General features: G+C 37.5%; 1 protein-coding gene across 1 annotated transcript; it reads left to right on the forward strand.

The window, feature by feature from the left end:
• Window positions 1-946: 946 nt before the first annotated feature.
• On the forward strand, window positions 947-2,542 carry LOC122816922 (maleylacetoacetate isomerase-like). Its single transcript, XM_044090005.1, has one exon. The coding sequence runs from the start codon at window positions 1,205-1,207 to the stop codon at window positions 1,682-1,684; it is 480 nt and encodes a 159-aa protein (XP_043945940.1). The 5' UTR covers window positions 947-1,204; the 3' UTR covers window positions 1,685-2,542.
• Window positions 2,543-14,349: the final 11,807 nt, after the last annotated feature.

Here is a 14,349-nt window from a genome sequence, read left to right on the forward strand (position 1 = left end):
TGTCCTATATGGGCAGACTCAAAAAACTCCAACTATTTTCTGTCTCATATCACCTACTTAGAGGTGATCTCTGCTTGACTTACAAAGCCATGTCTGACCCAGCTCTGTTAGAAATGCTACATCTAAAGAAATCCTAATCCCTCCACACCACATGCTCCAGAGATCTCAACCTCATTACCACAAATAACAGATCATGCTGGAGGGACATGTTCATAACACAGAGACTGCCCATGCTATGGAATAGACTTCCCATACATGTTAAGCAGAGTACCTCACTGACCCTTTTCAAGAGAAATCTTGATGAGTGAATGGGAAACAGAAAATTCACCCTGGGGATAACTCCAGTGGCTCTACTTGACAGAGGCACCGGGAACTAAGGTTGGGTGGCACTATGCCAGGGTAATCCTATGGTTAGGCTTGTAAAGGCACCAGGGCCATTAGCCTAGTACACACCTATGAACTTATGAACCTATAGGATAATTTCAAAGCCTTACTTAAAACATAACACATAAAAGGGAGGGAGGTATAGAATATAAGAAAAGAAGCATACTTTAAAAAAACAATATGGAGGCATGGGAAGACCAGACAGATGAATATTTGCAGCTTCCTTTGTGTTGTTCCCAGTAGCCCCACTGAAGAATGGCCAAAATCTTTTATGGATAGCTCTAGAAACAAGCATTTTGAGATAAGGACAATATGATCATAAGGTTGATAAATTAATACATGTCAGATTATTTAAGAAGATTGTATGTTATTGATATCACTCATAGACATTTAAAATACCTATCCAAGGGTATACAAAGTTCTTTCTAGTAGGTGAGTAATGTCCTTGCTTGCTGCCATCCCTGTGTTGAAATAGATTGGAAAGACTGGGAGAACAGTGATATCAGGAAAATAACAGATTTGGGTGCATCGTAACCAACTTTTAAATGAGTCCGTCTGTTAATGCAGCTTGCTTCTGCTGTGTTATGGTGCTTGTGTAGAATTACACTAAAATAATGTCATGCTGAGAATGTTAACAGCGGTCTTACTTTAGAATGTCTTAATTTCTAAAGCCTGTGCTTTACAGCTACTTCAGGAGTTCCTGCTCATGGAGAGTAAGGATAGCTCTAACCCTGAAAGGAATTGAGTATGTTCAGGCTCCAGTCAACCTTATAAAGATGGAGGACAGCAGTTGTCAGATGATTATACAACACTGAACCCCATGCGACAGGTTCCAGCTATCACCATCGACGAGATCACCCTCTCACAGTCGCTTGCAATAATACAATACCTGGATGAAACAAGACCCACTCCAAGACTGTTACCAGATGACCCAAAGAAACAAGCCCAAGTGAGGATGATCTCTGATATCATTGCTGCTGGGATACAGCCTTTGCAGAATTTAGCTGTCCTTCAGAAAGTAGGAGATGACAAGAAACTGGAATGGGCTCAGCATTTTATCATCAAAGGCTTTAACGCTCTAGAGAAAATTCTACAGCAAACAGCAGGCCAGTATTGTGTTGGAGATGAGATTTCTATGGCTGATCTGTGTTTGGTCCCTCAGGTTTACAATGCTGAGAGGTTTAAGGCAGACCTGAAACCATACCCCACCATCACTAGGATCAACATAACTTTGATTGAACTTGATGCATTTAAAATGAGCCACCCTTCTTACCAGCCAGACACCCCACCAGGACTATGAATGGCAGATGAGCAAACTGCAGAAGTGAAAAAGTGTCAACAACAGTAACATTTCTACTATATGTGCTGTTAGTTGTGTCTGGGGTTAATATCACGTGAACAGAGTTGTTCGCTCAAAGAACACGGACATTTGATTTAAAACTACAAATTGTAACACAAGACACTTCAGGCAACTATGCATGCATTTTGTGTGTATATGTGCTCTTTGTGCATTCTTTCAAATTTCCTATAATTAATGGTGTTTCATGTGGGCACTAGAACAAACAGTAAACAAATGTGACCTCACACCAGACTACGATGAAAGATGGATACGAGTAAGTAAGCTACCCAGTGAACAATTAAATATGCCTGTCTGGTTCATGTTCGAGTTGCAATAGGCACTTGCTGTTTGTATTAACTAAGCTGATGTGTTGCTTTAAACAAGTTTGTCACCAAATTTGATACTAACCCGATAAAAAATGAGCATTTGTTAAATTCTTTCCGAAGAATTCTATCGCTATTTTAAAAAGATGAAAGCAGTTACGTAAGTGTGTCTCTGTTTTTATCATATAAGTTGAAAATGTTCTATTCACCTTGTTTATATGGTCACAGCAAATGCTATTGGTGTGCCACAAAGCAGAATGTACTCTTCCTGAGTGCAGTTAAAAAATGATGAAAGTAGTTATTCTGATCATGACCCTCTAATATTTATGCCTGCTATTCCTGTAATTTCAGTGTTAATGAATGCACAGTTCAAAGTCACACACCAATTGCTTTAGGGTGTTTTTCTCACAGCTAATATGGGTTAGTGCACTTAATGTTCATTGGATAAACATTGTAATTATTCTTTTAACACTCACAAATATATAATTTGCAGAAACCAGTGGGGGAAAAAAAAAAAAAAAAAAAAAAGGAAAATAACAGATTTGAAAAAGTGAGGGGGTAGCTAACTTTAGCTTCTATGCCAATCTTTGTGCTATCAATTTGACAAAAAAAAAGATTGTTAGAAGAATTTACAATTATGCTTTATGTTAAGGATTTCTAAATGTGATGCTTTATGTTAAGGAACTCTAAACTTGATGCTTTATATTAAGGAACTCTAAACTTGACAGTTTATGTTAAGGAATTCCAAAGATGATGGATTATGTTAAGGAACTTTAAACTTGATGCTTTGTGTTATAGAACTCTAAACTTGATAAAACTATTAGACATGATCCACATTCTACATTAATTGCACCAGTGAGTAATCTCTAATAGGTTAACTTTGACTATAACTTTTCCAGGCTGAAAAAGTCATTGAACACTCTCACTTTATACTACAATCACCAAGAAGAGGATGTTACTAATGCACCATGTTGAATGAAAACTAGTCCCCTAACAACCACATTGTAGCTCTGTTTCCATATATCCTCATCTATTCATGGATCCACTATGAATATTGCTTCTCATAAGAGATAGTCTTTGCATTTGTAGCCCTATAATAATTCATTTAACTCCAAAATGTGAAATTCTCAAGTTTTATTCTAGCTAATACTGTCCATTTAGCAGCACCAAATATATGGAAAGTACTAACTAAATTTGCCTTGAAATCTAACTTATCCTATTTTCGCAGTAGCTTAAAAAACTGTGTACACAAGCTTGTTGCAGTAATTGCACCCAGGCTATCAGAACTCACTGAAACTCATTAGCAGAATTATTAAAAATATGCTGCAGTTTTGGCTATCACTGTTTTAATTTCTCCAAATATTTTTGGTTTCTAATACCATGATGGGAATGGACCCCATTCCTAAGTCAAAGTATGATTAAAGTTCATGAAATTAGTATTGTTTCAATCTTTGCTGTCAGTTGGAAGTGCTCTTCGCAGCACCCGCAATGTGCCCAGTAATGACTCCTTCTGCAATTTGTATGGAGTTACATGTATTGGTAACATATCTAAATATGATTGTAGATTCTTTTTTATAAGACCTGCTGCTCTTACTACTATTGGAACTGCCTGGGTATCTTTCTTCCACATGTCTCTCATTTCTGCCTGCAAATCCTGATATTTTATGACTGTATATCTCTGTATGCAAGACACTGTAGTCACTGGATGTAGAGAGTTCAATGATCAGTGCTACTTTTGTCTTCTTTTCATGGTCCATTATTTCAGGATTTCTCGCATCTGTCTTTTGAACTGATGGTAATGGGTGATCCCATGTGATGTAGACTTTCATTTTCTATGATGCTTTGTGACTCATGTTTCCAGTGTTTTTCAGCTACTTCAGTATTATAATGGTTGCACATTTCCCAGTGCAGCAGTCTTGCCACATCGTTATGCTTTCAGTATAGTCCTTGTGCCATTAGTATGTCACAACCAGCAACAAGGTGAGCAACTGTTTGCAATTCTGTTTTACAAAACCTACATTTGTCTGTTTCTTCCACGTGTTCAATGGACATTGTAATCCAATGTGTATGTAGTCCACTATCTTGGGTCGCAAAGATTAACCTTTCATCTTTTGGTTTGAATTCACCTCTCCTTAACCATTCCTATGTTTGATCCTGATCAGCATGAGGTTGTTCCAGGAGTTTTCTATACTTGCAAGTATATTTATACATTTTCCACATTTCTTGCCTTATCATCTGATCCTTCACCTTATATTCTTTCTTTTGTTTTTTGGCAGATTCAGTTGCTGCCTGATTTTAATCTATTTCTGGTTTTATTTCTATTCCCGCTTGCTTCTGCTACACTAAGGAGGGAAGTCATCTTAGACTTATTCTCTTTGTGTTTCAAAACTTTCACTATGTTTAGGTCTTGTGAGGTCAGCAGATATGTATGCAGTCCCAGAATTGCTGATCTAGACATGTAATCAATTTCAAGGAGGCCCATACCTCCTTCAGAAGGGAGAATATATAATATTGGTATGCACTTTGTTTGTGTCTTTCAGCTTTTCTTGGTTAGGGGTTGCCACAGCGGAACTCCAGTCTGCTAATGATTGGCAGTTGATTTTTACGTACCGGCTTGCCAGGCCTGACGCACAACCTTCAACAAAGGTACACCCATTCACGCATGTCTCCACGCAGAAGACGCTCTAGCTGAGAATCAAAACTAATTTTTATAAATCATTTGATGAGCATGAAGCATCCTTCTTGTTTCCTATCTAATCTATCCAACACCTTTTGGGTCCAGTCAATCATCCCAAAACTGTATGTTAGGACAGGAAGAACAAATTGGTTTATAGCTTGAACTTTGTTCTAAAATATTCCTTATTGAGTTTTATTCACATTTGTTCATGTTTTATTGTTGATGCTTCATCAATTCCCAAATATTTATACACTCCCTCCTGCTCAAGTTCTTTTATATCACATTCCTGTCCCAAACTGATGTTTTCTTGGTGCTGCAGTTTTCCTGCTTTAAAGGTTGCTTTTGTACATTTATCAAGACCAAATGACATTCATATATCATCTGAAAAAGTTTTGACTACTTGCAGCTGTGCTTTCAGTTCCTCATCTGATGAGTCATACAGTTTTAAATCATTGACAAAGAGAAGATGAGAAGTCTTTACACTGTTGCTTTCTGGGAGCCAAATTCCATGATGTAATCTGCTGAGCAGACAGCTTAATGGGTTAAGGGCAAGACAAAAGAGCAGCAGTGACAGAGAGTGACCCTGGAATATCCCCATTTGGATTTTTATCCCTGGAATAATAATTTGTCCTTTATCATGGCTTAACTGCAAAGTGTTTTGTCACTATTTCATGGTATCTGTGATGTAGTTTATCAGTGTACATTTTGAGCACTCTTTTATCCATGAATGTGAGATACTGTCAAATGCTTTTTTGTAGTCAGTCCATGCCATACTTAGATTCTTACCCTTTCTACAGTTTTCCACTATGACTTTGACAACAAATGATCCTTTGTTCCATATGACTTTCTTTTACTACCCTGTTGGTCTACTGCTATAATTGAGTTTTCTTCTAAATGACTATAAACTCTGTCAGTATCAATTCCAATGTATAGTTTATATGTCGTCGGAAGGCAAGTTATTGGTCTATAGTTTTTAGGGTAGCTTGCAGGTTCACTCTTAAGTAGGAGCATTGCTTTTCATGTTGTTAGCTAGGCTGGTGCCTGTTTGGGGTGCACATATAAATAGTTCTTATTCATGGCTAAATCTTCATGCAAAGATGTTAATACTTTAAGCCAGAAGTTAGGTATTGCATCTGAGCCTGGGATTTTCTACTTAGAGGCTTTTCTTAACTTGGTTACTGTGGGGCTATTCTGATAGTAGCTCTAATTCTTGACATGAATGTACAAAGTGTAAATATTTTCTAGTCTAACTTATTAAAGGTACTAATTTTCTGTCTGCTGGTAAATTACTCCCAGTTTAATTCTAATTATTTTCTGCAATTTTTCTGACAAAAGTCTCTTAAAGGTCAGTAGGTCTAACAACACATATAGTGAATCCCTGTTCTCCCATTAAGTGGCCAAGATTTGGAATAATTTACCTCAAAACATTCTCAATACCAGAAGCACATCCAAATTCAAACAATTCCTTAAGCAACACTTCAAACTAACATGGCTATGCCCCTTTAGTAGGCCTGACTGATCTCTACTTGTACTTCCTTCTTATCATCCTTCCCCTTAAACCCATTATCTCGTCCTCCTTTTGTCCCTCCCTTACTCTACTATTCAATGTCTTTTTTCTCCTACCCTTCCACTGCTATTTTCATTCTATGCTTATTTATAACTTACCTAGCTTCCAAATTACACTATACATGATTGTTTTCCCCAGTGAAACTTTGTTAACATTACTAAATTGTATAAAATATTTATATGGACACTTCTGTCAAAACACTTCTGTACATGCTTGTCAAAACACTTGTGTAATGCCTTTTTATATATACATGTTTGTTAACAGTTTTGTAAGCATTTAGAAACTTAGTAACTGTGGAGCTTTTCTTCCTGGGCCTCCACTGAAAGATGTCTGTTCAGACCCAGTCAGACTTTCCCAGTAAACAAATGGAAAATAAAATAAATAAATAAAAAATAAATGTTATATTACTACAGTCTTACCTTCTCACACCGTATTCTGCTTATTGCAGATTGTATTGTTTAGTGGTTTGCTTCTTAATTTTTATTTACTTAAATCATATTTCACTCACTGCTTTGTGGAATACTTTGATCTTAGATTTTTTGGTAAATCCAGCATTAGCACCACATTCCATACTAATAACATTCCAGTTAAAACTGACACAGTCATCAGTTACTTGGATAACTATGCTGATAAAAAAACTTTCCTTTGACTATTATGCCTCTATGTGGCTAGAAGATTCTCCTAACTAAAACAACATATCCTTCAAGGACTCCCTTTAAGGATCATAGAAGTTGTAGTCTATCTGTATTTCTCTCTCATCAGCTTAATTGTTGAATATAATGGCCTGGTTGTCATGCAGCCAGGAAATCACATAGACAAACTTGACAGACCTCAAGGTTTTTGCACCAAAAATAGTTCAGGTCTTGTAACCTTATCCACTCCGATAGACAAGAAGTCCTAAACCTATGTTCAGTTCTGAATCGGCTGTTGAGGGCTGATTTCTGCTACACCATCTGTGACTATACACAACTGGACCAGTAATCACGGAGCCTCAATTCTCACCACTGACAGCAGTGAGGAATGTACCCTGAGAGGATAACATGGTACACACACAGTATTACCAAATGCAGCTCTCTGCATCAAGTACAATTTACCTTAAGAGCACACAGAGACCACATTCAGTCCACGCTGGTTTCTTCTTCTTTCTCCAGATCTCCAGTAAGACTTCCCACTGGCACAGCTGTAGATTTGAGATCTTAGCTGATTGGCCAAGCCAAGACCTCCATCACCCTTTCTGTCCAACCAGTGCTTTGTGTCCTTACCCAGTTAGCTGACATACATAATCTTTGAGGTTTGATTCACACACACACACACACACACACACACACACACACACACACACACACACACACACACACACACACACCTGGGAAAGGCTGGCACAGGTTTACTAGCTATGCCCCCTGTTGCACAGACTATAAGGTAGTTATCACTGCCACCAGCCATCTCCTTATTAGCTACTTTAAGGACCTTGACAAAGGGTGCCCAATCTCGCCGTGTAATATTAATACAAATGGTAGTTTGACCAAGAGCAAGGCTATTAAGAGTGGCCCATAGTGTCACCAAATAAATATGCAAGTGCTCTGAAAACTTAGATAGCTCTATAGAGATCAGCCACAATGAAAGGTTTAAATATATTTAATAATAAATAATAAAAAAACAAGAAAATACTCTGTATATATTCACAGTGACATCAGAGTTCAAAATCACATAAAATATTTAAAACAACATTGTAGAACAGTCTCAAATAAATAAAGAAAAATATCTGAACTAAGCTTTCCTGTATTCCTGACTAAATCTAAGAGAGTTACTGTACCATAAAACTTACTTACAGAACAAGTTGTGGCGAATGGTTCTTCTAGTTGTTGTCAGGTCCAAGACATAATACAGAATGCTGTGTCTCTCTAAGAGACCTATCAAATTAATATCTTAAATATTACTCCTGGGATAGCTTGCAGAATGGCATAATTTCTTGTCATTTGAATCTATCCCAGATGATACCCCCACTGCTGGGAACTGGCAGTATTTAGAATCTACCTGTGAAAAAACATAGATGTCAGATCTTTGGCAGATGTTGGAAGTCATAAAACAATTTCATTTCTTCACATTTCAAAACTAGTAATTAGTTCGCCTTAAACACAATACAGAAAGCTCCGTAGCATACCCATTGTGTCTCCTGCAACACTGAGAACTGAAAGATACCATTGTTTATGTCCTAGTCATAAAGTAATTTAATTTCAGTTGTTTTTTCTAAAATTTAGACTGAGGTTAACCTCCTGTATCTCAGTCTCCGATGTTAAAATATATACATTTAAACAGTTACAATAGTGTATGAACATTTCTGCTCTATACCAGTAGGGTACACTGTGGTTACATTTTAAGCATAAGCACTTTATAAAATATCTTTTCAACACAAACACCTGTACAGAGCAGTCTGATGTACATATGGCATACAGTTTTAATACATTTGTAACACAAGCATCCTACATAAATCATTTCAATATTCACCAATGACATATAATTACTTACAAAATTCCAGATAGCTGTGCTGGCAGTATCGCCCTTTGTCATGCCTTCCATGCTATGAACAAACCTGTACTATTTGATGTCTTTCTCCTAAACAGAACCACAGGTAATGTGAGCACCAGATTTTGAGATTTACGCCTATGCAATTGCTTTAACAAAACTGATCAGCATATCAAGCACCAACTCAACATATCCTTATTTCTGTACTACATTGCCTTACATCTCAGAGTACTCACCTATCAACCTTTAAAACCAGCCTGGATTTATGGATGGGTCATCGCAAATTTTCATGTGGAATATGAGGGGAACTACCTAATGGGGGCCCATGTTAGTCTCACACCAGTACTGGATGATTTGCTTGGTCTTCTTAATGATTTCCCTGTCTCTATTCTTATTAATTCTTCTATCTCAGAAGCCCTGGTCCCTGACATTTGGAAATCCTTCTGTACTATCCCTCTTCACAAAGACTGCAACTCTACAGATCCCTCAAACTTTAGACCAATTGCTATCCTGCCCCCCAATCCAAACTCTTGGAAAAGTGTATCCATGTTCAGCTATTCAAACACCTTCTCCATAAAAATTGCCTCACTCCTACACAACATGGCTTTAGGCCCCACCATAGCACTTCTACTGCATTACTGTCATTTACACAAATAATAGCTGAAGCCCATGACAATAACCTCCCCATCTCCAGTCTTTTCTTCGATCTTTCAAAGGCCTTTGATATTGTCTCTTATTCTAAACCTCTAATTAAACTCTCAGACCTACATCTCTCTACCTCCTCCATAAACTGGTTCTCTAGCTATCTTTCCAGCAGGCAGCAATCTGTCTGCTGGTAAACTGTTGTCTCTCCATTCCTCCCTGTTAATACTGGAGTTCCCCAAGGATCAATTCTGGCCCCCCTCCTGTTTAATATATTTACTAATAAACTTCACTCTGCTACTAACCTCTCTATACTTCTACAGTACTCTGACGACTCTACTTTCATTACCTTTGTCCATAACTTCCCTGCTCTACTAGCTCTCACTCAACAAACCTTCTTCTCTGTCGAAACCTGGCTCTCTGATAACCATCTTATATTAAATAAAAAAAAAAAAAAAAAAAAAAAAACAAACTCCTCCTCTTCCCTCCTGAAACACTTGTTCAGCACAAAGCCTCTTTCTCTATATCATCTCTCAACAACACCATTATTAAACCTGAACCCCATACTAAACTACTTGGAGTTATCATTGACGATGAATTAAAATTTGATATTCATATTCAACAAAATGTAAAAAAGACCTACCAGAAACTTGGACTTCTCTTTCATAATCAAAAATGTCTGTCATCCTCCTCCAAACTCTTCCTCGCTCAGGCCATAATCCTACCCTGCCTTCTTTACATTGCCCCTGTCCTTACTCATGTTCAAACATCTCTTCTCACTAAACTAGAGCAAACATATATCATAGTTGCAAGATTTGTCAACAAACCTTCTTACAAGTATCACCACTGCCTTGCCAAGTCACTCCAATGGCCAGAATTCTCCAAACAGCTACTTATACCCCAACTACATATTGCATACTCTATATATGAACCCTCATCCTGTCCCTCCATCTCCAATTTAGTCTCCTTCTAAAACCCCCCTCATGACCTCCTTACTGCCAGTAAACACCTCCTTCAGTTATACAAACCCAACAAAGACATTGGTAAGACCCTTTACAAATACTCTGTAACCCATGCTTGGAACTCACTCCCTCTCAACATAAGTAGCATAAATACCTGTTTAAGAAAGAACTTAAACCTTTTCTCCTGATGACTTGGTCATATACTTGTCAAACCCCCCACCTGAACTAGTCTCCTCTCTTCTCATCATATCTGCTTTTCCCTACCAACTCTTCTTCCTCCTTACTTGGTCTAACAAACTGTATTCATACTGTGCTCCTTAGTGTAATATTTTCTGAACATTTTAATTGTTGTTTGGCCTATGCTGTATACTGTTCTCAAACTTTGGAAATTGTACTTGTTAACTGTTATTTTATCTACGCATTGTACTGCTGTGCACAGATTTTTGACTTGTACTATATTTCCGTGACCCTACGTTAATATTTTGTAAATATCATAATTACTTGTATTATTTCTGGAGCTTTTCTCATTGAGTCTCCACTGAAAATGTGCCTCTGGCTCAGCTGGACTAACCCAGTTAACAAATGTCAATAAATGAATACATTTACTTTGGCTGTAAGGCTAGTTAGAACCTGTGAACATTACACTTCATAGCAACAACATGGTTTTTGATTTTTCTTTTTAAATTTTCATGAACATCAATGCGCACACAACCACCCTCCCCCAGATGCACATACACCAAATGGAATCACTGCAAAACAAAGGCAAACATCAACTGAAAACCAACAATGCACAGCATTGACCTCAATGGTAATGCAAAAATGCAATTTTGCAATAATGCCTGCTTCTTTAAATGCACATATTTAGAGACTCTGTAACCCTGTGGGTTAACTGGGCACTTCCTTATACCTGTATAGGTATATACTAGGTTATAGACCACAAGGGTCTTTTTAAGCCTAGTCCTGCATTCCAAATGTATTCAACAAGTTTGGTGCCCTATATGTTATTTTTTGGGCATGTGTAAGCTAGGGTATGTGTGGTTAAACATTTACAAGTTACCTTTATCCATTAGAGACATAGATAACAGAGCAGGGGATGAATTTCTGATATGTCATCCATTAGTCCAGGTTATACTTGAAGAGGGTCAGGGAAGAAGTTTGTTTCACATGAATGGGATGCTTGTTCCAGTGAAGGGGTATTCTATGAGATATATACCTTCCCCTCCAACATGTCCGATTTACATTGCACGTAAAGTTTAAGTCACTGGATCAGGTAGCTTTGATGCTATTTGTTTTGTGGATATGTAAGAAGTTGATTACAGCTGGATCACTGAATGCCTGTTGGCCAGACATAGATCACCCTTCAGCAGTCTGTAGGAGACAGAGTATAGAGATAGGGCTTTGAGGTAATCTGCATAGTACATTTTGTTAACTCCCTGTAATCTTTTTGTGAGGAATCTCTGTGGACATTCCAGGTGTTGTATGGGCCTGGTCAGATACATACTGAAGTGGGCATTGTACTCAATGATGTGTCTGATGGCTGATTATAGTGGAACAATGACTTCCCTGGACATACACTTTCTTTTAAACTGAGAAACATAAAATGATTTCCTTACTACCTTAGATTCAAGATAGTCAAAAGCCAGCTTAATGCATATATATATATATATATATATATATATATATATATTTATATATATGTATACACATGGATCTACTTCAGTAGATCGAACATATTACAAACATATGTTCAAACTTGTAATAGTTCAAACACTGAAGTAAAAATAGAAAAAACAACAAAAAACAAAATTAAACGTCTGTAGCAGGGGGGCTATGCCCCCCTGCATCCTCCACACATCCCTTACTTAAATATACCAACTCCAAGATCGCACTACATTGCAGAAAAGGGAAAACTTCCTGTTCGGCACTGTACAGAGAACTCCATTCAGTCCGATCGAACATTTACAAGTTTGAGCATATGGTCTCGGCCATATGAGGTTTGAACTTGTTATAAGTTCGAGCTACTGAAGGGACCCATATATATATATATATATATATATATATATATATATATATATATATATATATATATATATATATATATATGTAGATATATATATATATATATATATATATATATATATATATATATATTTTGTTTACACACACACACACACGCACACATACACATATAGATAGATATAGACATACGTATCTCTCTCTCTCTCTCTCTTTATATATATATATATATATGTATACAAATCCCTGACTATTGGCTTTACTTCTAGAGCTTTGTTATCAATGAGGTAGTTTCCTGGTGTAGCTGACTTCCTATAGGGTACTATTACGCATTTACTAGCACTGAGTTTTAGACTGTGTCTACGGCATCAGTTATTATTTACTTAATTATTTATTTAACTTTGTTGACCAGGTGTGTCCAACTGAGCTAAAAGTGGATTTTTTCAGTGGAGGTCCAGGGAGAAAAGTTCTATATTTTGTACAGTTATCAAATAATAAAGCAATTTAAAAGACATAACACAATACATAAATACATACAAAACACAATGTAGGTTTTAGCAATATGTGCTATGAAAATTGGATATATATGCTTAGGAAGTTACATAATGCAAGAAGAGATGTAATTAAGTTTAGCTGTTAGGTAGTACATGTACTATTTACAGTTTTTCAAACACGTTAGCAGATTTGGATAAGAAGACAGTTTAGGGATCGTTAGGGGAAAAGATAGAGAGTGTTTGTGAGAGGGAAAAGTAGGGAGCAGGATGAGGATTGTCATTTGTATGGAGGAGTATGCCCGGGGGGGGGGGTGAGAACAATGGCAAGTCCAGTGACCTTTAATGAGCTCTTTGGTAGCTGACTTAAATTGTTTAGAATGTGTAAGGGTCCTGATTTCAAGTGGGAGTTTATTCCATGCAGTAGAAGGGTGGTAGCTATATATGTTGCACCCAGATTTGGTCTTGGGTTTATAGACATGTAGTCGATCTTGGGTAGAGCTCCAGAGAGGTCTAGTAGGAGAATAATAGTAGATGAGGGAGGATAGAGCTGGACAGTAGAAAGGCTGGAATAGGATAGAGTGGATGATTTGGAGCTGAGAGAGGAGAAACAGGTGGGGTAGTTCAAGCCAATTTAGGTATTTTAGAGAGAGACAGTGATGGTATTTGTAAGTTTGTTGGGCCACAAATCTAGCCACCTTGTTGTAAGTAGACTCTAGTTTTGTAAGTAGGGAGGAGTTGAGATTTGTGGGAATTTGGCAGTTATACATTAGGCTGGGTAGGAGGTAAGCATGAGTGAGAGGAATCTTGGCTACAGTGGTGAGAAACTTTTTGTTTCTGTACAGGAGCCCTAGTTTCTGGTGGGTTTTTCTGATACAATTATTTACATGTAGGTCAAATTTAAGTTGATCGTTGATAGTAACGCCAACGAGTTTAGTGCTGGGTTCCACTTCAATGGGAGTATTATTTAGAGACAATATGGAGATGGTGGATTTAATCTGGTTAACAGTTTTGGGGAGAAAGAGTAACAGTTTAGTATTTTTAGGGTTGAAGATGAGCTGGTTATTGGAGAGCCAAGTTTCAACTGAGTTATAGGATGTCTGGGTAGCAGATAATAGTTCAGAGGGAGAGTTGGCAATGGTGATGACTGCACAGTCATCTGCATATTAAACTAGGGAAGACTGAGGGCAAGAAGTATAGAGTAGGTTAGTGAAGATATTAAAAAGTAGTGGTCCAAGAATGGATCCTTGGGGAACATCCATTCTTACTGGGAGTGGACAGGATAGTGCAGAGTGCTGTCTCATTCATTGCAGTCTGTCAGTGAGATAGCTGGAGAACCATGCAACAGTATCAGAGGAGAAGTTAAGGTTAGAGAGTTTGTCCAGCAGAAGAGAATGAGAGACAGTGTCGAAAGCCTTTGAA

Source organism: Protopterus annectens, chromosome 12.part0 (genome assembly GCF_019279795.1).
Source record: "Protopterus annectens isolate FY-2018-M chromosome 12.part0, PAN1.0, whole genome shotgun sequence".
Classification (NCBI taxonomy): domain Eukaryota; kingdom Metazoa; phylum Chordata; order Ceratodontiformes; family Protopteridae; genus Protopterus; species Protopterus annectens.

Coding starts and splice junctions, on each gene's coding strand:
- LOC122816922 (XM_044090005.1), top strand. CDS start 1,205: ATGCGACAGGTTCCAGCTATCACCATCGACGAGATCACCCTCTCACAG.